General features: G+C 38.4%; 3 protein-coding genes across 4 annotated transcripts; all 3 read left to right on the top strand.

Moving 5' to 3' along the window:
- The first annotated feature begins 1153 nt into the window (after positions 1–1153).
- On the top strand, positions 1154–3418 carry LOC149024554 (uncharacterized). The gene has a single exon (XM_089142964.1). It carries the CDS (start codon positions 1285–1287, stop codon positions 3292–3294), a length of 2010 nt encoding a protein of 669 aa, XP_088999090.1. The 5' UTR covers positions 1154–1284; the 3' UTR covers positions 3295–3418.
- Positions 3419–10142: 6724 nt separating this feature from the next.
- Positions 10143–13688, top strand: LOC149024553 (putative E3 ubiquitin-protein ligase EDA40). The gene is made up of 3 exons (XM_089144784.1): positions 10143–10550; positions 10840–10920; positions 11016–13688. The coding sequence occupies exons 1-3, from the start codon at positions 10434–10436 to the stop codon at positions 12279–12281; spliced, it is 1464 nt and encodes a 487-aa protein (XP_089000910.1). The 5' UTR covers positions 10143–10433; the 3' UTR covers positions 12282–13688.
- A 578-nt stretch (positions 13689–14266) lies between these two features.
- On the top strand, positions 14267–21354 carry LOC149024552 (KH domain-containing protein At5g56140-like). Of its 2 annotated transcripts, none has more exons than XM_089144783.1 (7): positions 14267–14579; positions 15512–15597; positions 17976–18124; positions 19052–19171; positions 19745–19861; positions 20396–20539; positions 20678–21354. In XM_089144783.1, the coding sequence occupies exons 1-7, from the start codon at positions 14464–14466 to the stop codon at positions 20825–20827; spliced, it is 882 nt and encodes a 293-aa protein (XP_089000909.1). In that variant the 5' UTR covers positions 14267–14463; the 3' UTR covers positions 20828–21354. The 2 variants fall into 2 exon arrangements, with proteins under 2 accessions (XP_089000909.1, XP_089000908.1); XM_089144782.1 differs by having other exon boundaries at positions 19742–19861.
- The last annotated feature ends 1326 nt before the right edge of the window (positions 21355–22680 follow it).

Here is a 22680-nt window from a genome sequence, read left to right as displayed (position 1 = left end):
GAAAGAAGTTCAAAAAATAAAAATAAATAAAAAACCCATTTTGACGGCAATGACTTCGTAATTTCTCGTATACCACTTATCAATAATTAAATTGGAACCGACTCCTTTGGTAGCCAACCAACGGCTTGATAGACTCTGGCTTCTTCTTCCTCTTATAACAAGTGATTTTATATCCGAGGGGTGGCTCAGTTGGCAAAGCCCAATGCTTCCACGTAAGAGGTCAGAGGTCGAATCCTTGAGGATGTAGTTCTAGTCCGCATATTTCATTTAAGACGGGGAATTTGAATCTCTTTCATTCCTTCAATCATTAATAAGAATTAAGAGGTTTACTTAGATGATAAGTAAAAAGGCAGTAGGAACTAGAACGAAAAGTGCAGTAGCAATAAATGCAGGAATATTTTCTTCCATAATAGAATCTCATTGTTTTTACTGCATCTCGGGTCTAATCCCTGTGATGTAAATCTTTCTCCTGTTTCTGGGTGCTTTGCATCCCAATTATATTGAATCGGTTGCGCGCAAACGGGCTCTGATGAACCTCATTTCCAAAAAAAAAAAAACAAGCAATTTTATATACTAATTGGGGGTATTATGAATAGGCAGGCCATACCCCTAGTTGTACAAACTCTTGATCTCCCACTTACAGTTGTTAATTTTTTACGTACAATGGATGTCATGTCTGCCCAAGCGATGCTTTGGTAATACTTGGTGCATTGTTATTCTTGATTTTATATTACGTGGGAGTGGGGGCTATTACATATACTCTTAGGAGAATTGAACCCTAATCTCTTCACTTGAAGATTTTGGTTATTGTGAATTGAGCTAACTTTGGGTGGATAGATTGATATATTCTTTAAAAGGCAAGATGTTCGGCATTTTGAAAAGCTTAGATCAAACAGAATTTCACTGTGCCTTCGACCTATTGAACTAGCCCCACTATGTGTAGGTATCCTTAAAAGGATGAATGTGCCCTTGATGTCTTTGATGTAGAAAAATGGCTGCTTACAATAGCTAAGAAGCTTTAGAAGAAATATTGGAGGATATGGGGATTTTTTTTTTTTTTGTGAACAGGATATGTGGACTTATGCAACTCAATATGAGAAACCATAATTTTTTACTAGTAATGGAAACTTTTTTTTAAGATAAAAAAAAAATTTGTTGAGCCAACGTTTGATGTAATCGCTTAGATCTCTTTGTTGTAGTAATCCAAGGGCCTCATGTATTATTATGCTTAAACTGTGAAGAGCTGCTGGGAGTGTGACTGGAACAGAGTAGAAGCAAACATGTATGATTACGAAAGTCATGAGTCTCGCGTTATGGTCTTCTCATTCTCGCCGTCTGTTGAAGTTGATTTCAAAATCTTGGCGTGTCAGCCCTTCAATTCCTCCATCTTCCCTAAACCCAAAACGAACATTGAAATGCGAAAGAACTCCATGTTCAATCTATGGAGACTACAACCCCAAATCAGTCGATTCAGATATCTATAACTATAATTTGGAGATTACAAGACTGGGTCGTCAAAGAAAAGTTGGAGAAGCAAGTCAAGTATTCGCTGAAATGCCTCATCGGGATATTGTTTCTTATACTTCTATGATCACCGTTTATCTGAAAAATCGAGATCTTCCTAAAGCTGAAGAGCTATTTCGGACAATGCCGGGTAGAAGCATTGTAGCTGATTCTGCGATGATTGATGGGTATGTTAAAGCTAATCGAATAGACGATGCTAGGCGAATCTTCGACAGAATGCCTGAGAGAAACGTATACTCATGGACGAGTTTAATTTCTGGTTATTTTAGCATCGGTCGCGTTGATGAAGCTCGTCGGATGTTTGATCAAATGTCGGTCAGAAATGTAGTTGCATGGACAACAATGGTATTGGGTTATGCTCGGAATGGTCTAATCCGTGATGCTCGAGATTTTTTTGACAAAATGCCAGACAAGAACGTCGTTACATGGACTGTAATGATTAAATCTTATGTGGAGGACTGTCAAATTGATGAAGCACGCAAGCTGTTCAATGATATGCCTCACCGAAATCTGTATTCTTGGAATACAATGATTTTGGGATATCTGGATGTTGGGAGAGTGAGTGAAGCAATTGAATTTTTCAAAGGAATGCCTAAGAGAAATGCAATTTCTTGGACAACTATGCTTACAGGTTTAGCACGAATTGGGCTGATAGAAAATGCAAGGCAGTACTTTGATCAGATGCCCAAGAAAGACATTGTTGCATGGAATGCAATTATCACTGCATATGCTGATGCTGGCCTAATGTCTGAGGCAAAAGAGCTTTTCAATTTAATGCCAGAAAAGAATGTCCTCACCTGGAATACAATCATAGATGGACATGCGAGGAATGGACCAAAACATGAGGCCTTGAAGCACCTTGTTCTCATGCTCTGGTCTGGCTGTAGGCCAAATGAGGTTACTGTAACGAGTATATTGACTGCATGTGCTGGTATGGTTGAAATAGTGCAAGCTCATGCACTAGTTATATTGCTTGGATTTGAAAATGATACTTCCCTCACAAATTCACTGGTTACTATGTATTCAAGAAATGGAGACATTGGTTCTGCAAGGATTGCTTTTGAGAATCACAGGGCTAAGGATTCTGTATCATGGTCAGCAATGGTACTAGCATACTCAAACCATGGGTATGCATACCATGCATTAGAGGTATTTGCACGGATGCTAAGATCTGGAGCCAAGCCAGATGAGATTACCTTTGTGGGGGTTTTATCAGCCTGTAGTCATGCAGGTCTGCTTGTTAAAGGTCTACGGCTGTTCCACACAATCAGCCAAGCTTATGGTTTGGAACCAACAGCAGAGCACTACTCATGCCTTGTTGATCTCTTGGGTCGAGCAGGAAAAGTCAATGAGGCTTTTGAAGTAGTGTGTCAAATGCCAAAGGGAATGCAGGATGGAGCTATTCTGGGGGCATTGCTTAGTGCATGTAAATTGCATGGGAATGTTGCTGTTGCTAACCAAGTGGGAGAAGCACTGATAGAGCTGGAACCAACCAGTTCAGGAGGGTATGTGCTCTTGGGTAGTGTTTATGCAGCACATGAGAGGTGGAGTGATTTTGCAGTAGTGAGGAAGAAGATGAAAGAAAGGAAAGTAAGGAAAGTTCCTGGGTTTAGCCAAATAGAAGTGAAAAACAGAACTCATGCTTTCTTTGTTGGGGATAGGTCACATCCCCAAGTCAGGGAGATATATGCATTGCTAAAAGACATTCTTCTACCCCATATGATAGATATGGGTTACTACTGTAAGAGAACCCCCATTCTACTTCTATAGTTAAGGAAGGAACTGTTATTCTCAAATTGAACATCCTGTGCTTTCCACTTTTCAGATCCTCAAACCATTGCTTTGGGGCAACAGTAAGTTTGAAACATTGCAATTAGAAATGGTTTTTAACTCTCTCCCCAATTGAACTAGAAAGATTAAGATCTTGCAGTTGCCTGTCCCAGAATAGAACAGATGATTGAATGAAAAGGCAGGCGTGGCCAGAAAAAGAAGTGGTTGGTCCCAAGTGTAAAATAATTAGAAATAGTTTTCTTAAAGTTATATCTTTCAAAGGAAAAGTTTGATGAAACTCTAGCATTTCAAAAATTGTCTATTGGCACCCTTTGGAAGACTCAAATTTCTATTTCATCACATCTTATAAATCTCTAATATGCTCCCTCATAATAATACCCTTCTTTCTTTTTCTTAAAAAAAAAAAAAAGGAATTTGTATGAAACATGATGGGTGGTCAAAGCAAGGAATTAATAGAAGAAGATAAACACAAGAGAATAATATGTGACCCACCAAATAACAAACAGAGGTTGGTCCACTGCAAAGAGACAGAATGCAAAATCTGCAGTCCAAGAAAAGAAAGGAAGAAATTATTCAGAAAAGTAAAGCAGCTAGCTAGCATGCACGTTTCTTTGTTATCCCGCCAAATGAGTCATCGATCCTTAGCTTTTTATCAACCCAATTGGCGACTGGCGACCAGACTCGAGAACTGGAAATATGGAAAGAAAGCCTCGAAACCACTCATTCCTCTCTTCTCTCTTCCAATGACGACTTTATAAAGTTCAAAATTCCAACGGTCATATTCTTTTTCTGAACTGTAAGCTTTAATTTCCTCGTATAGTTTTTAAATGTCTGGCTAAACCTAAGGCTTACCCTTCTTCTTCTGCTTCAAGCTCACGCTTCTTCACTGTTACCCGACAACAAATGTGTGAATGTAATCAACCGCCAGCTTGTTTTCAAAAAAAAACCTTTTTTTTTTCCCATGGTAAAAGAAACAATGGCATGCACCTTATTCTAACTCTTCTTCTGTGAGTTTGGTATTTGTTTCTTTCTTCATTGCTTACTCTATGGTGTGACACCCTTGGGGGAACTTATCTAACATGCAATTCCATTTTCGCTCTTGTACCAAGCATCTAGAGGCTGACTATCATTATCTCTTTGGATCTTGTGGCAACTACTCACTCTCTCTCTCTCTCTTTCTCTCTATTCAGTTTATTTCTACTGATGGATATATATTTAACCAAAAATCTTTCTCGGACCCGCTTTCTGCATCTTCTTGACAAGTTTGTAGTTTTATGACCTGCAGCGCTTGAGGGAGCATGTTAAACAATAGATCAATGGATCCCAACTCTACATGTCTCATTCATTTGTTAGTCTTATCTTAGTTCACTCATTATATATTGATTGATTGCTTGAGTTTATTATTTCTACCTTCGAATGCAACTTACAGCAGCAGGTGGATTTCAAAAAAAGCCGCATACTGTGATTTGAGAGCCACACATGAGATACAAATACTCAGGGGCGGACCTACATTGGGGCTGGGTTGATATGGCCGGCCCCCATCACCAGAACTTTTTCCTTCTAATTTTTTAAAAAATCTCTTATAATGTTCTTTTTATGTGTGAAATACTAGCACTTGCCTTCCCTTCCCTCCCATTCCAATTTTTTTGAAACTTAGAAAATTTATTGTCTTTTATATAAAATGTCAGTTGGGCCCTCCTAATGTTCAATCCTAGATTTGCCCTACAAGTACTATAGCAAACAAAACTTCTATCTCCACAAAATAAGGATGAGGAAAAAGATATCGAGATAGATGTGAGTAAAGCAATAGACGAAAATCTGAAATAAAAGAAAATAATATGTATAAAATAAGATTTATGTAGTTCACTTAACTGTTATACTTAAAGCTTTGTGATGGTTTTACCCTAGAAGGACAAAGAAATTTAAATTTAAATCCTAAAAATCAGAGTTAGAACCATAAATACCATGAAATTATCAAAATCACATTGGCCACCTCTTAGACAATTTTAGTACGAACCTACTACCAAATGAAGTTGAAGTTTTGGATGATTTGAACGTAATTCACTCCTCTCAGTAGTGAATTTTGCCGTACCAAAAAAAAAAAAAAACAAAAAATTTTGCTATTTTGTTGTGACACGAATACTTTTGGACATCAAAGTTCTTTTCCATTACATTAAATTGTACATTACTCTACCCAAAAAAAAAAAAAATTGTACATTACGCAATTCAATTTCATGAAACTTTCAGTAAACTGCAGTATTCTTTTTCAGTAGTACTTCACATTCTCCAAAAGTTATCAAATGCTACCTTGAGTTTGCACTCTTCATATGGAACTTGATTAAAGTGGGATTCCAACCCTTTTCAAATCTACTTCTTTCCTCAGAATCGATGAAGACCACAAGTCTTGTAATTCTACTTTAAAGTCTTCATTTGGTAGAAAAAAAGCCATTCAATAACCTCTAACATATAGAAGAAAGACTTTTCTGGGTAGGAAGTTCGCAATGCTGTTACTCTCCAAAAAATATAAGAGAAGCCAATAGAGGAAAAGTAGGCAAATAGGTGCAAAATATGTTGAGTGATACAAGTGACTTTAAAGGGACATGATCGACAACCCAAAGTGATTGATTAATTGTTGGAAATTCCATTAAATAACAACTATTGGCATATGAACCTGATATAGAAAAAACAAACTTGAACCGGGTTTGATCACGGTCGGGATGGTCACTCCGGTCGTGGTCGGTCTGATGATCGAACCATCAAGTAGCGTGAAGAAGAAGGAAACTGACGGTTAAAGAAAGAAACGTGTACCCGTCAAATTTGAAATACATGATCGTATCATTAAAGGTAATCACCACTAACTCAGAATGATGGGTAAAAACCCTAAGATCGAACGGCCATAAGGGAGGAAGGTGAACGCATCTAACGGTCAAGAACAACAAGTAAAATCTATATAAATTAAAGGATCATACATAGTGAAGGTAACTAAATCATTTCCCTATATTAATTCGTTCAATTCCAACTCTACAACTAGTCAAAGCTTTGTGGTGTTCCAACTACTGACTCAACCTTTGGAGGTGGCTATCCGACTACACAGTCGGCCCTCATCTGACTTCTATTTTGCAAGAATTTGAAGGTTGAACAATTTTTAGACGCATTAGAACCTAATATACGTTACATGACACAAGATTTAAGAAGTTCTAACTCATAGAGGGATAGAATCCATCACCCAGATGAATACAGATAGAGACAGATCTCCACCTTTCATGATGGTATGAACTTACCTTTACAGTGGAAGACTGTGCTCTATAGAGAGGTCAAATATGTCCCTCACCCATACTATTAGGATTGAAAATTAGGACTGCAACAAAGTTATAGTTGAGTTGAGCTGAGACTTTTGAGGCCTAAGCTAACCCTAAATTGCGTAAACTGAGTCAAAACTCTTGGGGGTGAAAACATCCAACCTTGACCCTAGTTGGTGTTAAATACAGAGATGGAAAAGTGAGATGCGACCGTTGAGTGAGCAAGCTCAAAAAGGGTACGTATCAATTATTCCATTTGGTTATGGTACTCTTTAAAATGGCAAAATTCAAAACCAAATCAAAATCCCACTACTATTCACTAGTTTGTATGGATTTGTATTTTCTGATTCACAACTAATGCCTCGACTATATATATATTCAGAGAGTAGCTTAATTTACATACTGAAGGAATTTGAACTTTTAAGCTTTAGCATTTTCAACTGATCGATTAATTACCACTGTTCTAGCCATACTGTCTATTATGAGTATCCCCATAACCTTGCCCTGCATTCCTAGGCTGAAATGTCAAAATAGGGTATGGTGTGGGTCTAGTAATATCTTTTCAGTCCTATTAACATAATTCGAACTCTTATTCTGCAAAGAACTCTGGAGACAATAGTTTTCATTCTCGGACTCTTTGACCTTCTTCGAATTCTGCACTATCTAAGCATAACTCTTAATAGGAAGGATAGTGACATACGTCTTGATTGATAGTCTCAAATCTTTGAAGAACTTCTTCTCTTTCTCTCAATTTGCTTTTACTGACTCAAGGGCAAAAAAAATAGTTCTCCAAACTTTTACTGATAAGTAGTACAGCACAAATAAAGGTTCTTACACAAGAGTCATGAACTCAGACTCTTTTGCATTTTTCACGGCTTCAGAGAAATAATTCTTACAAAATGCATCTTTAAATATTTCCCATGTAATACCACCCATATGCAAAGTTTCCAAGATACGGCGAGTGGCATTCCACCATGCATCTGCTTCATGTTGAAGCTTCTTGTCGATGAACAAAATCTTTTATGCTTTAGTGCACTGCAAGTTCTTGAAGGTCTTCTCTAATTCTCTTAGCCATTTACTAGAGAAAATAGTATCCTTCGTCACACCAGTGAAGTTTGACACTTGAAGTTTCAAAAAACTTTCCATCAACTTGACCCTAATTGATGTTAAATATAGAGATGAAAAAATGATATGCAACCGCTGAGTGAGCAAGCTCAGATAATGGTAAGAATCGATGTGGTTTCAATTATTGGATTTGGTTATAATACTCTTTAAAATGGCAAAATTCAAAACCAAATCAATCAAAAATGAATCAAAATCCCACTATAATGTCATATGATGAGACTTTAGTCTTTTACCAAAATAACAAATCCTCAAAACTAATTTATATAAAATTCATTCATAATACATGTTTTAAGAATCTTCTTTCCACAGTGGTTGAAATATAAAATGTCACATAGTGGCCAAACCAAAACCAACACCAACACCAACACCACCACCACCACCTCAAGATCAGAAACAAACATGAAAGTAGGGTAACCATACCCACCACAACAATGTAGAAATATTACATGCCTAACCCAATACACATTTCCTCTTTCATTTCCAAATATAATACAAATTTTTTAATATCTAACCAAACAGTTTCTGTTTTTGTTTTTGTTTTCTTATCTATTGGTCACACTTGGCAGTGGTTGATTGTGGAATGGTGATGAGTGGGTTGGAGTGGTTGTTGGAAATCGGACAGACACAAACCGGAAACGCCGTTTTTATGGGACCAACGGGCCAAACAAGTGGACTAAAAACTTGTGGCTTAGAAGTGTGTTTGGGTTCTGGGAAAGGAAAAAAAAACCACCCAAGCACCTCATTCAACTCTGAGCAGTGAGTAGTGACTACTAGTGAGAGTCTCTGATTGCATTCCCTTCCAAAAGAAAAGAAAGATAAGCTTGGATTCTGAGGAATCATTACACCACTGCTTTATTAAAATTTGTTGACAACTTTGAGAGTGGGAATTGAAATTGACCTGATTACCTTGTTGGCTTCCCCTTCCTTTATTATCTCTTACATGAGGTTCTGAAGATAATAACAAAGATGGCTGAATAATCATCAAGTGGAGTTTGAATTTTGAACAAAGATATAAAGTGGGGAAAGAGGAATAAAGATAAAAGAGAATTCTAATCTCTTTGGGTCAGGTTACAACAAGAATGTAGTCGAGATGTGCGTAGATAAATTCCCGATCCAGAAAAGAAATCTAAAATTCTTCATTTTAACTCTAAAAATATAAAAAGACAAAGTTAAAAGAGAGTGGTAAAACAAAAGAAAAGTAAGTTAAATGTGAGTAGGGATTTCAGAACCTAGCTTGAATCAAATATGGATTGACGTGACTTTGTTGACCATTGTTTGGAACTGGAGAGCTTCTCATGTCGAATTGAACTCTAAAGATCAAATATGAATAATAATAATAGAAACCAATAAAAAATTGGTCTTACTAATAGAATGAATTGCATCTTTAACAATGTAAACAAGAAAGGAGAGTGACTAAGAAGTGGAAAATTTAAGAATATAAAATGGTATGATACAAATATATGTTAAAATGTTAAAAATGCTCAATACATACTTACATATGTACCATAAGAAATATATACGGAAAACTCGAAGTATCGGGTTAAGATATTATTTTAGAAATTAAGATCTTGATACTACTCAATGTGAGAGAGACATATAATAGAGAGTCTAGATCTCTACCTGCAAGATATGAAGTCACTGAACTCCTCTTATACCTCTTCGAATATTGAAGTATCGGTATCAAGCGTTGTATCGTTCATGTGATTTTAAGAGATGTATCAGCTAGTATTGAGTATTGTATCGTACTAATTAGTGTGTTTTAGTGCAATCCAATAGAGATATGTATCGATGTGTATCATATCGGTCGTATATAATATGGATACATATCGGCTAGTATCATATTGTATTGTGGGATATTTTAAACCCTGATCCCTTACCATACATTTTGGAGGAGAAATCATCACTAAACATTGACAATGTGAATGATAGGTGAATCATTTGCCTAAGCATATGATCGAAAAACATGATGAGAGCATAGTCTTTATTCTCGTAAATAAAAAAAATCTCTACACAGAGTCTAGATCCTCTCTACCCTAGAAGACGAAGAACAACTTGCTGGATGAAGAAAATTTGAATTACTCTAGAATTACATACACCATTTTTTAAGCAGATTTTCTTGTAGATGGAGCTACTAGACTTAGAATCTCTAGAGTTTAGAGTCTAGTATCTTTCATTGAATAGGAGGAGGGTTTCTTCTAATATTTCTTTTGATTATAAAATATCATCTTTTAGACCAAAACCACAACTTGACAAGGTTCAAATAAATTTAGGAACCCTACCCAAAAAAATAAATTTTAGAAAGTTCTTTAGTATTTACTTTTTAATAATTAATTAATTAATAAGGGGTGGAGGGTGGGGCAATGGAATGACAAATGCTTAGTGGCAATGATAAAGTTGGGTAATCTCTTCAAGTCTGAAATCTGTGGAAGGAGAATAAAAGCAAAGCAGCAGGAACAAACACAAGCACTGCTCAAACGGCAGAAAGTTTCAGAGCTCTGTGTCTTTTTCAGTTCCCATTTTTCCTTTCTTGTTCTACATTTCACATACACAGAGACATACCTACCACTACCAGGCAGCACTAGCTAGCAGCAGTTGCTATAGAATCGATAGCGAAGCAGAGAGAGAGAGAGAGAGAGAGAGAGAGGAAGAACCTCTCAGGCAGGAGCCAGAGAATAGACGACATCATTGTTCGCCATGGTTGGAGCTTCGAGTTTCAGAAAAGCAGCCACAAAGATCAAATTTCCTTGCGCTTCTTTCTCAAAGAATCAACTTAAAGACGATGCTTTCGCCGCCGTTGTCGATGATAACAATGTAGGTTTTCTTTCTCCCGTTCTCTCAAATATTCTTTCCTTTCCGTGTTTGTGATTGGGGATTTTCAGGTCCCTTCTGTAATTGTTACTCCACTCCAATCCTGGTAGTATTGTTCTCCAAATTTCCTTCGCTACCCAAGAGAGAACCTTGTCTCTTCCTGGCATTCTTGGGATCTAAAAGAACTGGAAGTGAACCATCCATTCTCTGCCTCTTTCCTAGATTCTCAGGTTCCTGGTGTCTGGGAAGAACACACAACCAATACTCACCTCTTTCTTGTCTTTCTTTTCAGATCTCGAGTTCATCATTTGCAATGGAGCGGGAAACTGCTTTGGAGATTGTAGAGGAGACAGAATCCAGTTCCATCAACAAGGTAAATTTAATACTGCTAAAAGAATTTTGAAAAATATTTGTCGAGAACTCGAGCAGCTCTAGGTATTAACGACTCTTATGGTGATGGTGTTGCAGAGCTTGTGTGCGATATGTCTGGAGTCCTTGAGTTACAGCACGACTGTCGGTAGCCCTGGGCAGGCTATATTTACGGCGCAGTGCTCACACGCATTTCACTTCAGTTGTATCTCCTCCAATGTCCGCCACGGAAGCGTTACTTGCCCCATTTGCAGAGCTCACTGGACACAGCTCCCACGCAACCTCAACCCACCTCCTTTCCATACTCCTCTCCCTTGCACAACCCAATCCGATCCCATCCTCCGCATCCTCGACGATTCCATCGCCACTTTCCGTGTTCACCGGCGCCACTCTCTCCGCTCCGTTCGCTACGACGATGATGACCCTGTTGAGAATGACCACACCACAACCCACCCACGCCTCCACCTGAGTCTCATCCCAATTCCCTTCACTCCTCTTCCCTCTGCAACACCTCCATCTCCATACAATCAAGTTCTCAGAAACAGAGCTTACCTATCTGTAACTCTGGCACATCACCAAGCGACAGACCTTGTTCTTGTTGCCAGCCCTAATGGGCCACACTTAAGGCTCCTCAAGCAATCAATGGCATTAGTTGTCTTCTCGCTTCGCTCAATTGATCGGCTAGCCATCGTTACCTACTCTTCTGCTGCAACGCGTGCGTTCCCTTTGCGACGCATGACATCTCATGGTAAACGAACGGCTCTGCAAGTCATCGATCGTCTCTTCTATATGGGTGAAGCTGATCCAGCTGAAGGCCTCAAGAAAGGCATTAAGATAATAAAAGATCGTGCCCACAAGAACCCACGTTCTTGCATTCTACACCTTTCTGATAGCCCCACCAGGTCTTACCTTGGCCATGGCCTTGACATGCAAGTTCCTGTTCCAGTTCATAGGTTTCACATTGGCTTCGGTTTCGGCACTTCCAATGGATTCGTCATGCATGAATTTGAAGAGTTCCTGGCTAGATTACTGGGAGGAGTCATTAGAGAAACCCAGTTGAGAATTGGAGAGAATGGAGGAATTGTTCGACTAGGAGAATTAAGGGGAGGGGAAGAGAGAAGAATTCCTCTGGATCTGGGCGACCCTGAATTCATTTGTGTTGGTTACAGCTATATTGAAGGTGGACTGGATGAATGCATTAGATGTGGAGAAGTTGTGGTGGGGTTGGAAGATAAAAGGGAGAGCAGCAATGGTGGGGGAAGAGACGTTAGCATAGGCGGAAGAACCAGTGTTGAGGGTTGGGATTACCATGATCCTTACATGGCAAGAAGGTGGGCAAAACACTTGCACGGTTACAGGCTTTAAAATCATCCCTAAACCATAACCCAAATTCCGTATATATATTTCAAATACACAATACCATCTGTGTCAGTTGGCTCTGTTCAGTTCAATGTGTTACAAGGTATGCTTTTCCTCTGGTCTGAGATAACCAACCATAGAGCTATGCTCCAAAGTTTTCCAGAAAATTCTTCAATATTCTCCCTCATGTTTGGGACCAATTGTGTTTCTGTATTAGTGAATCATAAATCCTGCAATGGATTGATAGTATCTTGTGGTCTTGTACAGAGAAATCCAGAATATTTTTGAAGTTTTGGCTTGCGAAACCAAATTTGATGGACATCTTTGAATCCATGAGCAAGGTTTTCATGCTTTGCAATTCAAGTTGAGGGAAGCAGAGCAAAGGGCATCCAGGCCTGTCCAGAGTTGCAAGTTATTTCTGAATCATATAGAATGAAACTTTGAGCACAATTTGACCAAAACTAAACTAGAGAAGAAACCCAAGTTATTCTTAAGGATGTTGGAAATTTCAATATCCAATACCTAACTTCTTTTTTTGGGTAAATCAATGCCTACTTCAGTCCTCTGCAAACCAGCTGAAAACGGCAGTAAGATTTTCTTCTACTTCGTGTTTAAGGATGTGGTAGTGCATGAGCTCTTGGTGCAGCAAGGGTTTGCAACGGGCATAAAAACACATAAGGAGAGGCCGTTTCATTAATTAAGACCCACGTAGGGTAATGTGATCATTTAGTAATCTGTTCCATCTATTAACAATTTGGGCTCGGGGGAGGCGAAGAAAGGAGGGGTGAATTAAGGTCCTCTCCATATAGGATGGCGCCCACCAAGGCTTTTGGATTGGCAACGCATGGCTGCTTGGTATCTGCACTGAGTCATGTGTCACCCATCCAGAGGCCTAGGCAGATGGGCAGACAATATTCTTAGGCAGAGAGCAAATCTTTTAATTTGGAGAGATGAATGTTTGATCCCAGGACCTCTTTGGTCTTACTGGTTTGCATGAGAAACTATCAGCACTGAACATCTAGAATTTAGTGAACTACCGGGGGCATTTATAAGTCCTGTTATAGTCTAGAGGTAAGGGTGTCAATCGGTACGGTTTCGGTGCGGTACCAACTTTGAATACAAAAAATCAAAACCATACCGTACCGAATTTAAATTGTACAATACGGTTTCGGTGTTTACAAAAACAGTTCGGTACTGTTTCGGTATTAAATCGGTACAGGAAAATGGTTTAAACACGGTATCTAGTGCGGTACAATTCGAATGAATTTATACCACTTTTGTTATTAGTTCATTAAGATCCTAATGAAATTGTGATCAACCAATTGATATAATTTGAAATTAACATAGATAAAGCAAATAAATCTAATTAATAGAGACAAAACCAGTAAATTAAACGAAAAATTGAAATAGAAAATTAAGGATAGGGAAAAGATTAAGTGTTTTAATTGTAAAATTATAATTTATATCTCTTAATTTGGTATAGTACCAATTCCAGCATGCTTCGCCGATGAGTGCATCACGGGGGCATGAGTACCTAAAACTGGAACTGTACTGAAGAAATTTGGTTTCGGTACGTAATTTTGAACGGTACAATACTGTGCGGTTTTAGACTGTATCTCAACCCCCGCTAAAAAAAAAAACGTATTTTACCCAAAAAAACTGAGAACTGTGTAAACCAAAATAGAATTTCGGTTCGGTTTAGGAATCAAACCGAAATTGAACCAAAGGAACAAAAGATTATATTATACGTTCTGAAGTACTGAAACCAAAATCGAAGCAACAGTAGCGGATAGTGGATTCAGTTTTAGACGAGTGGTTCGGTTTGGATTTTCTGTTAATAAGTTTTCAACCTCTTATCTTAATTAAGAAAAATCAGAAAATCAAATTAATCTTATCCGATTCGGCAACGATCCGATTCCGATTTTTTGAAACTGTACTACGGTACTAAGTACCAACAACCTCGAAGGGCAAAGGGTAAGCCATGGCCTCTCCATCCATCCATTCATGGTTGCGTCCTTCTATAATTAACAGCTCACGCTCTCACAGTTCTTCTTCACCCACCGACTCCAACTCCAACTCCAACTCTCCGCGAGAACGAAGCCCTCGCCTTGGTATCTCGCTGAGATCTTACGCCGATCTTGCTGCTGCTGCTGCTGCTATCTTCTAGCTTCCGAAGGATAAGGTGAAGATGTCCTCCGGGAGCCGGTATTTGCCTTACTCGCCTTCTCCTTCAACTACGCCTCTCTCAACTCACATTCAAGGCTTCCGTTCTGCTTCCAATGTTCTTGTTGAGCAACACGAGAAGTAAGCTCTCTAAACCCCCTCATTTCCCTTCTTCTTCAACTCTTTCTGAATCGATTCAATCAAGCTTCATAAGGCAACTGTCACAAAAAATGAAGCTCATCTTTCTTGTGTTTTGGATCAAATGAATTAAGTAAAATTCTGACGTTTCGAGTTTTTAAAGTGTTCGATTTCTGCTGAAGATTAACCATGATCAGTCTTTGTTTCACACGATCCTGCTACAGCGACGTGGTTAAGCTGATAGCTCTGACAATTAGGTTCGTCGATTCATTTTTCAAGTATATAGGTCACTTCCCTCTTGCTAGTCGGTGTGTCTGATATTGGAGACTGATTATGAGCATGCGCCAGACTAGCTTCCTTTGGTATTGTGCTTATTCCATCTGCATTAGATCATTCGTTGTCTATGATCCATTTCCGTTGCTCAAAGTCTACTTTTTTTAACTGGATTCTAGCATCATAGACACCCGAAGTTGATCCTACTATTTGGTTGTATTCTCACTCACGCCTGCAAATGATATTTGTGAAGTTCTATTATTGGTCTTCGATTTTCTCACTGGCCCTTGCTTTAGTTTTGTATGTTTTCTTGCGTGGTAACGGTTTAATTCCTTACAACATGCTATTTTCTCAAGCAGTAAGTTTATAAACGTCTGCTTTCTAAGACTACATTTTGTCTTCCAGTTGTTTTTAATACGTGAGATGAAATTCTTTCTAAGCAGTCTGCTTAAATTGATTGGTGATCTGGTTCTTTTTATTCAAGTTACAAATATCATTACCTTTTGCAACTAAGTAGGCCTGTCAATTGTCTTCTACTTTACTATGATATGTTTTAAGTATAAGCCATTTCATTTATTTTTGCAATGATTTTTTTGTTTTCAATGTCATTAGCTTTAATATTACTTTTTGGTGATATAATCAACCTTACGGTTTGTTGGTAGGTATCTCTCTGAGTTACTGGCAGAGCTGCACAAGCTTAATCCCTTTTTGCAGGTGCTGCCTCACAGTTATCGGTTATTGCATCAGGGTGAGTGTCAACTTTAAAATCTGCGTGAAATTACCGAAGTTCATTCTGGATCTGACATAAGGCCATATTTCTTTGCTTCTATGAGTTCTATCTGCAGAAGACTTTACATTCCTGAAAACTATTAATTTTGATAATCAGAGACATGGAACATATATATTTGGGCATCAATTCCACATTCTGCTTTTCATTTCTGGCTTTGAAAAATGTTACCATTTACTCTCTTATGTTAAACACCTAAACTACAAGCTTCAAATGGCAAATAAGTTGTTTGTATAATTCTCTTTTCGTGTCTGTGTGTTATGAGAATTTAGATGAGAGATGAATAGTTATATTAAGATCTCATCTGAAGAGGGGAGAGAGAGAGAGAGACAGAGAGCAAGCGAGCGATGGTAAGAGCTTTTAGTAAGGTTTTGAATGCATTTATATAGGGAAGACATGATCGACTAATGCCTTTAAAATGCTATAAGTTGAGAAGAGGGAAGTGAATTTTAAAGTTAGGGAGCAGAAACCCAAAACCTGAATCACATTTAATAGTTCTATGGAGCATGGTTCTTGGGTGGATTTATATGTGGTTCACATTATAAAAATGCCTCCATTTGGGAATTATCAGTATTATCTTTAATGGCACCAGGTGCTTACTTTTGAATTCGTTCAAGATGAGGTTTTTCATTCGTTGGTGCTTCTTGAAGGATGTTGTGGACACTAGTGTAATGTTACTTGTAACATTCTAGAAAATGCTTATAACATGCACTATGTCTTGGAGATAAGTTGTACTTGCTGATAATTGATTACTGTGATAAATCTGTGTTTGCTTCTGTTGTTTGTTATGGAGTAAATTGTTTTAACTCGAGAAAACTCTTAGGCTGTCTGTCCCCCCAAATGTGGAATCCTTTGTGGGATCTATACGTTGCCGATGATGGAGGGTGTTTGATGCCAAGGCATTTTGGTTATCTCATTCCTGAGTCTAAGGGGCCAAAGAGATCTATAGGTGTCATAGACAGCTTAAAAGAGACAGATTGATAGTATGGCGAGCTCTATAGTCTACCACATAAGCATGTATATTAGGGCAAGTGACTGGAGAATTTGAGGAATCATGAGCTGGAATTACACTGAGGCAATGATGCAGATTTCTTTGGGTTTTTTTTTTTTTTTTTTTTTATTTATTACTTTGAACAAGTGTTGTTTTACGTAAATAAGATCTGATAATCGTTCTCAGTCCTTCATCATTCACTTTAGTTTTATCTTGTTGGTTAAAACAATACTGGTCAGACTTAGGTCTGCTGTATTTTTACTAATTACTATTCTTTTATTTCTCTTCAATTTTTTTTTGTCTCTTTTTAAATCAGAGATCATATTAGGAGAGGGCAGAAAGCTGCCTACCCAAAGGATCTAAAGAAGAACTTGCAAGTGTAAACAAAAGCTACACCAAGGAGTTTTTCCACTGGTATATAAGCTGCAGTAGTCATACCCTCGAACTCTTACACACTGATGCCCATGAAGAATCAATCTCCTTTTCTTTTATTGCAATCGTTATGTTTCAGCCTTAATGACCAAAAGAATAATAAGAGGGAAAAGTTTACTGGTCTGGATTTCTTTTGAAGTGACTGTATGCATTGATTAGGAATCCCAGGTTTCTTAAGGTAGCGCTTGCCTATCGTGGAACATTTTACTAGACCTTGCTTTTTGCTAGTTATTGGTTCTAGAAATTCCAGCTTGCTGACTACTACAAGTCCTAAATTCTGCAACTTATAACCCCTTTCATTTTTATATCTAAAATTTAGTCTTTTGTAGTTCCAAGACTTCTAAGATGAGTTTCTTTTTCTTCACACATTTCTGTGATTTTTTAATTTTAATTTAAGCCGTAGGTTTTCTGATAGTTGATTGATTCGCTCTATTGTTACCATATATTGAGAAAAATCCATCAAAAGGGCTTCTACTGAAACAGGGAGGTGCTCAACATAGAGGACATACGGCTAACTAGCTACTAGTTTGAATTGTGTGATGTCACTCTGCTTCACTGAGAATTTGTGGCATCATAACGATTTCATTAGAAACCTGGATATGCATTATTGGGCTTTATTTTTTCCTTATAATCTCATTATGTTGCTTTTGATTGTTGTCTTTGAAGCAGTAGGTTCATTTATGAGACATCATGTGTTTTTCCTTTTAGTATTGCTTAAATAACATACCATATTTTGGGTACATGGGGACGCTCTGCAGGTGGCTAGATTAACTTTATTGCATAGGGGAGTGCTGATATCTAATTAACCCATTTAATCGAGAGATGTTGTTTATCCGTTCTGTGGTGGCTACCAACTAATTTCTTAACAAATGCTAACTGGTACATCTTGTTCTTGAAATTTGACATTTTGGAGCAGAAATATTGCGTGTAACCACTCAGTTGGGGAATGCTTCACTTTTAGATCAATCTGGGCTTGAACATGCTAGCCCTCTGACATCTGGAGGAATATTTTCAAAAGGAGGAAGAGCCGATATGAATGGATGGGCCTCACCAGTTCAATCAGAAGTACGGATACTAACCATTAACATAACTTTTCTAATTTTATAGCTCTTCAGAAGCATTTCTAACATAATTGTGCACATCTAGTACTAACCTGAATTATATTTACTGAAGTGCCTATTTTTTGAATTTCCACTGGATAATGTAAAGCAGTCTAAGGCTAAAATTTGCCAAATTAGTTTTGAAAAGATTTAATTTAGTAATTTGGCTCCATTTATAATAAGAAATGTCCTTGCTCTCCTTCTCTTGGAGAGAAATTAGAAAAAGCGGGGTGGGGGGGGACAGATCATCTGCAATTTTTGGACCATTTGTTCTAGTGATACTTCTTTATATGTTGTTGGTGGGACAAGCTGCCCCTCCCCACTGTCACTTCCCATTAAAAAAAAAAAAAAAAAAAAAAGAAGAAGAAAGGTTGGGGGTAGGGGGAGTGGTTATTAGCTTGTGGGTCATAGTATTCACCAAGGCCGTTATATCTTATATAAGTTTAGGGTCATAAATCATTATTGATTCTCTGTCCCTGAAAAGATATAACAGTTTAGGGTCTTAAATCATTATTGATTCTCTGTCCTTGAACATCTGGTTGGAGTGTATCACTTACAGAACTACATGAAAATGTGACTTACAGTTGCAGATATTGAAATGAAATTTAGCTATGGTGTTTATCTTTTAGGAGCTCTGGATCTAAATGACAAAGTTTCTCCATGCCAGAGTACTATTCCAACTTTTGAATATGTGGACTCTATGATCTAATTTGTTTCATCGACCAGATATGTAATTACTATATGTGGACTCTATGATATATTAACCTATGGTAACCTTTTGTATTTTTTTATTTGAACCTTGAGGATATATTTATTTTGTCTGCTTCCAAACTGTTTCTTCATTCACCTTTTCCAATTTCTGTTTATCAACATGTGAAAATTGTATGTGCAGAGGTTAGGATTCTTACCATCTTCACCAGCACACAGTTGGCTTGGATCACAGAGTGGCTCTTCAGGTCTTATTGTCAAGAGAACAATCAGAGTGGACATTCCTGTGGACAAGTACCCTAATGTATGTGATTATTATGTTGCTTTGAATTTATAAAGCCCAGATGGCCACTGAGGGTAAAATTATCCTTAAGAAGAACATATGATTTTGATCATGGAGGCAGATGTGGCAAATTTGGCCATTGGATTTCTAGGAGTGGTCTGAATTAGCCGCATGTTAAATTGCAGCCCCAAATCTGATCATTTACCCTCCCATCCAAAGCCATATGTCCTAGTTCCCGTGAATGGCCATGCAACCCCACCCAACCACCCTTAAGGGAAAAAGGAAAAAAAATGGTAGGCGTATTCATCCTCTTGGTAATGCTAGATTTTTCACTCCCTTGTTTTGCCGCTGGGAAAAGTTGGGTTGATCTGAAGGGCATGTGTTGGGACCTTGAGGTTGTCTACCTGACACAAAATGTCTACTCTGTCTAACCTGCCATGTGACAGATCTGATACCCATTAAGGAGAGATTCTTTGCTTAATGTCTGTGTTGGAAAACCAGGTTCATGTTATTATGCATTGTTGTGACTGGATATATGGTGTTTGACACTGAATGGTTGTGTTCCTTTTTCTTTTGTTATCCCATACTCAGCAGTACAACTTTGTTGGCCGTCTTCTTGGTCCTCGAGGCAACTCTCTTAAACGTGTGGAAGCTGTTACTGAATGTCGTGTCCTGATCAGAGGGCGTGGCAGCATCAAGGATCCAACTCGGGTAATAATTACTGCTTTATTTTGCACATCCATGCATTTTGTAGGATGCTATCGGCAATTGCTCACAGTTTCCCGATGACTAGCTACTTGGACCTCGGTTGTCATGGTGTCTTGGTGACCCAAGGCATTGGATGAGGCCTAGTGCAAGGCAGCCAATAGGTGACCAAATTGGCACCACTTGTTAAGGTGTCTGGAAGTCAAGGCACTTGGGTGATGCCTCGGTGACACCCAGGTGATGTGTCTACATGAATGACTAGACATCACCTTCAGAGTTACTTGTGTCATGATGAGTGTGGGAATTTAGATATACTAGAATCCCAGTATGTTCAGGAAATTTTGTAGGCTTTGTCCATTTTTTCTGCTGGTATGATAAGACCTGAATCCCCCCCCCCCCCCCCATACATTTGTTCAGATGCTGTACCCATTGTTAATGAAACAAAATATCTTGCTGCATTCCTGGCCCTGATCTGCAATTATCACCCAGGTATTACATAATAGCAATACTATAACTAGTGTATTTTACTTTTCTTTATAGGAAGAGATGATGAGAGGGAAACAGGGATATGAGCATTTAGATGAACCTCTCCATATACTTGTGGAGGCAGAGTTACCTGTGGAAATAGTTGACGCCCGCCTGACTCAAGCTCGTGAGATCATTGAAGATTTGCTCAAACCTGTGGTAACTTCTTCCTCCTTTCTGCCTGGTCTACCCCATCTATTCACATATAGGAATGGTTTCAATTGTATTTCTGTGTGGCACAGCATTTCCTTCTGATGGTTTTACACTTTTATCCTTCTGTCCCTTGCCAACATTCAGGATGAATCTCAAGATTTCTTTAAAAAGCAGCAGCTCCGAGAGCTAGCAATCCTCAATGGTACACTCCGTGAGGAAGGATCACATTTGCCTGGGTCTATTTCCCCATTCCACGATAGCCTTGGAATAAAGAGGGCCAAGACAAGGGTATAAATCAGAATAACCACCCTTACAACTTTTGGAGTCTGTGTGTTATTTTTAGATTCAGCCTGCTCATTCACACACAATAGGTGTGTGGCATATGCAATCAATTACTTCTCGCACCAGCATTGATGCTTGTCGGTTTCAAACCTGTTTCTGTATGATGTGTGCTTATCTCTAATTTGGGTCAGTGGTCTGATAATACTATAAAGTAGGTACAAGGTATTTCCGGATGAGATCTGGCTCGATATGTTGATTTCACAACTGCAGTAAGAATCTCACCGTGTTGATTTTCTCATGTTGTGCTTTTTATTTCAAGCCTGTGATGACAGTTTTGCTTCAGTGGTGAGTCATATAGGAAGACAAAAATGTTTGCCTTTTGTATACAGAATAGCATCCCATGATGCAGGGTGGTCAGGTAGGTTGATCCTGTATTTATGAAGCCGATGATCGGCAGAAGTTGGGGATGTCGTTTGCTTAACTACATGACAAAGTATTGTATGGATATTATGCTTTTTGGAAATATATTGTTCTGAAAATTACACATTTGTTTGAAGGAGCTCAGCTAGTTATGGCAAGGTAGTAAGATGAAATCCTCCTGTTCATGTAATGTTCTGAAACTACAGTACAGGCTGATTCATTTGCTGCCCCTTTTAGCCCAGTTTTGCCCGTAAATATATGCAGGTCCCATTGATTCTTGTCACAGTTGACTATGTAATATTTTCAGAGATATATATGTATTAACTATTAAGTTCCTGCGTACATAATGCCATGACAAAATGATCACCATATTTTTTAGTACTTGTAATGTGTTCTGATTACCTCGACTACTTCATTAAATTCTAATCGATGCAGCCCTTGAAGAACAAATAGAAACACATGGCCTTCAACTGGGAATGAAAGGAATCTTATGACAGTCCCACTTTAGGCGAGCAGATCTTTTATCTAAGAGATGTGTTTTCCACTCTCAGTGCTTTAAATTAGTCGTGTTAGAACCCATGAGATATTCAGTGTTTGAAATTTGGTTGAGGTAACCCAATTTTTTATGAGTTTCATGATGTATAAAGTCCTGTTGGATTTGTCCTAAGGTGCTGTAGTTATTCAGCATCATCCATTAGTTGAGAGACACTCGACCCCCAAAGTGCCGGACCCGTAGGTTTACTCTTTGTTACTGCCCCCCACCCCCCGGTTTGTCCGAAGACCCATTGGGTGTCCCTCGCTCACAAGGTGGCAAGTCTATGTTTTGGATGGAATCACGAATTGGGATCTTCTACCTGTGAGAGTAGAGGATTGTAATATCTTTACATCTCTCCAACGTATATTTAGAAGAAGGGTTTATCTTTGATTCACTTTGTCGACATTTAGAAATGAATTTTTCTTCTAAATGTATGATGAAGAAGTTTAAGGGGGCACAATTATCTGCTCCTATGAATGGAGAACTCAGACTCGGAATCGCCTCTATTGAGGCGGCATTGCTCGGTGAAACAAAGTGGAAAAAGAATGAGCCCATAATTTCAGTAACCTACATCTACCTCGGTTAGTTTACTGGCAATCAAAAGAGAGATGAACTGAGGCTGTGATGACGATTTTTGCTTCACCCAGTGTAAAATAGACTCTTCATACACCCCTTCGCTATGAGTTTTTGAAGGGTGGGAACCACATTTTGTCTAGTAGACGGCAAGTAATAATGAGATTCCAATGGTGGATTTCTCTGTGCACACGCTGTTAAGAAATAACATTGAGAGGTTTTTTTTCTTTTCATTTTGCCCACTTAACTCGGGCCCAAGGCTAGTTTGTCCACTTAAGTGGTCAATATTTCAATTTGTCCATCTAGTGAACTTGGAATAATTTACCAAAAAAAACTT

The sequence above is a fragment of the Hakea prostrata genome, chromosome 2 (genome assembly GCF_041222555.1).
Source record: "Hakea prostrata isolate BN-2017 chromosome 2, UWA_Hpros_2, whole genome shotgun sequence".
NCBI lineage: Eukaryota > Viridiplantae > Streptophyta > Magnoliopsida > Proteales > Proteaceae > Hakea > Hakea prostrata.
This window is presented reverse-complemented; position numbering and strand designations above follow the sequence as displayed.

Bases quoted from the DNA above. Each gene is read 5' to 3' on its own strand.
- LOC149024554 (XM_089142964.1), top strand. From the start codon at position 1,285: ATGATTACGAAAGTCATGAGTCTCGCGTTATGGTCTTCTCATTCTCGC.
- LOC149024553 (XM_089144784.1), top strand. From the start codon at position 10,434: ATGGTTGGAGCTTCGAGTTTCAGAAAAGCAGCCACAAAGATCAAATTT. The intron at 10,551-10,839 runs GTAGGTTTTCTT...CTTTCTTTTCAG, and splicing joins CCGTTGTCGATGATAACAAT to ATCTCGAGTTCATCATTTGC. The intron at 10,921-11,015 runs GTAAATTTAATA...ATGGTGTTGCAG, and splicing joins AATCCAGTTCCATCAACAAG to AGCTTGTGTGCGATATGTCT.
- LOC149024552 (XM_089144782.1), top strand. From the start codon at position 14,464: ATGTCCTCCGGGAGCCGGTATTTGCCTTACTCGCCTTCTCCTTCAACT. The intron at 18,125-19,051 runs GTACGGATACTA...TTGTATGTGCAG, and splicing joins CCTCACCAGTTCAATCAGAA to AGGTTAGGATTCTTACCATC. The intron at 20,540-20,677 runs GTAACTTCTTCC...GCCAACATTCAG, and splicing joins AAGATTTGCTCAAACCTGTG to GATGAATCTCAAGATTTCTT.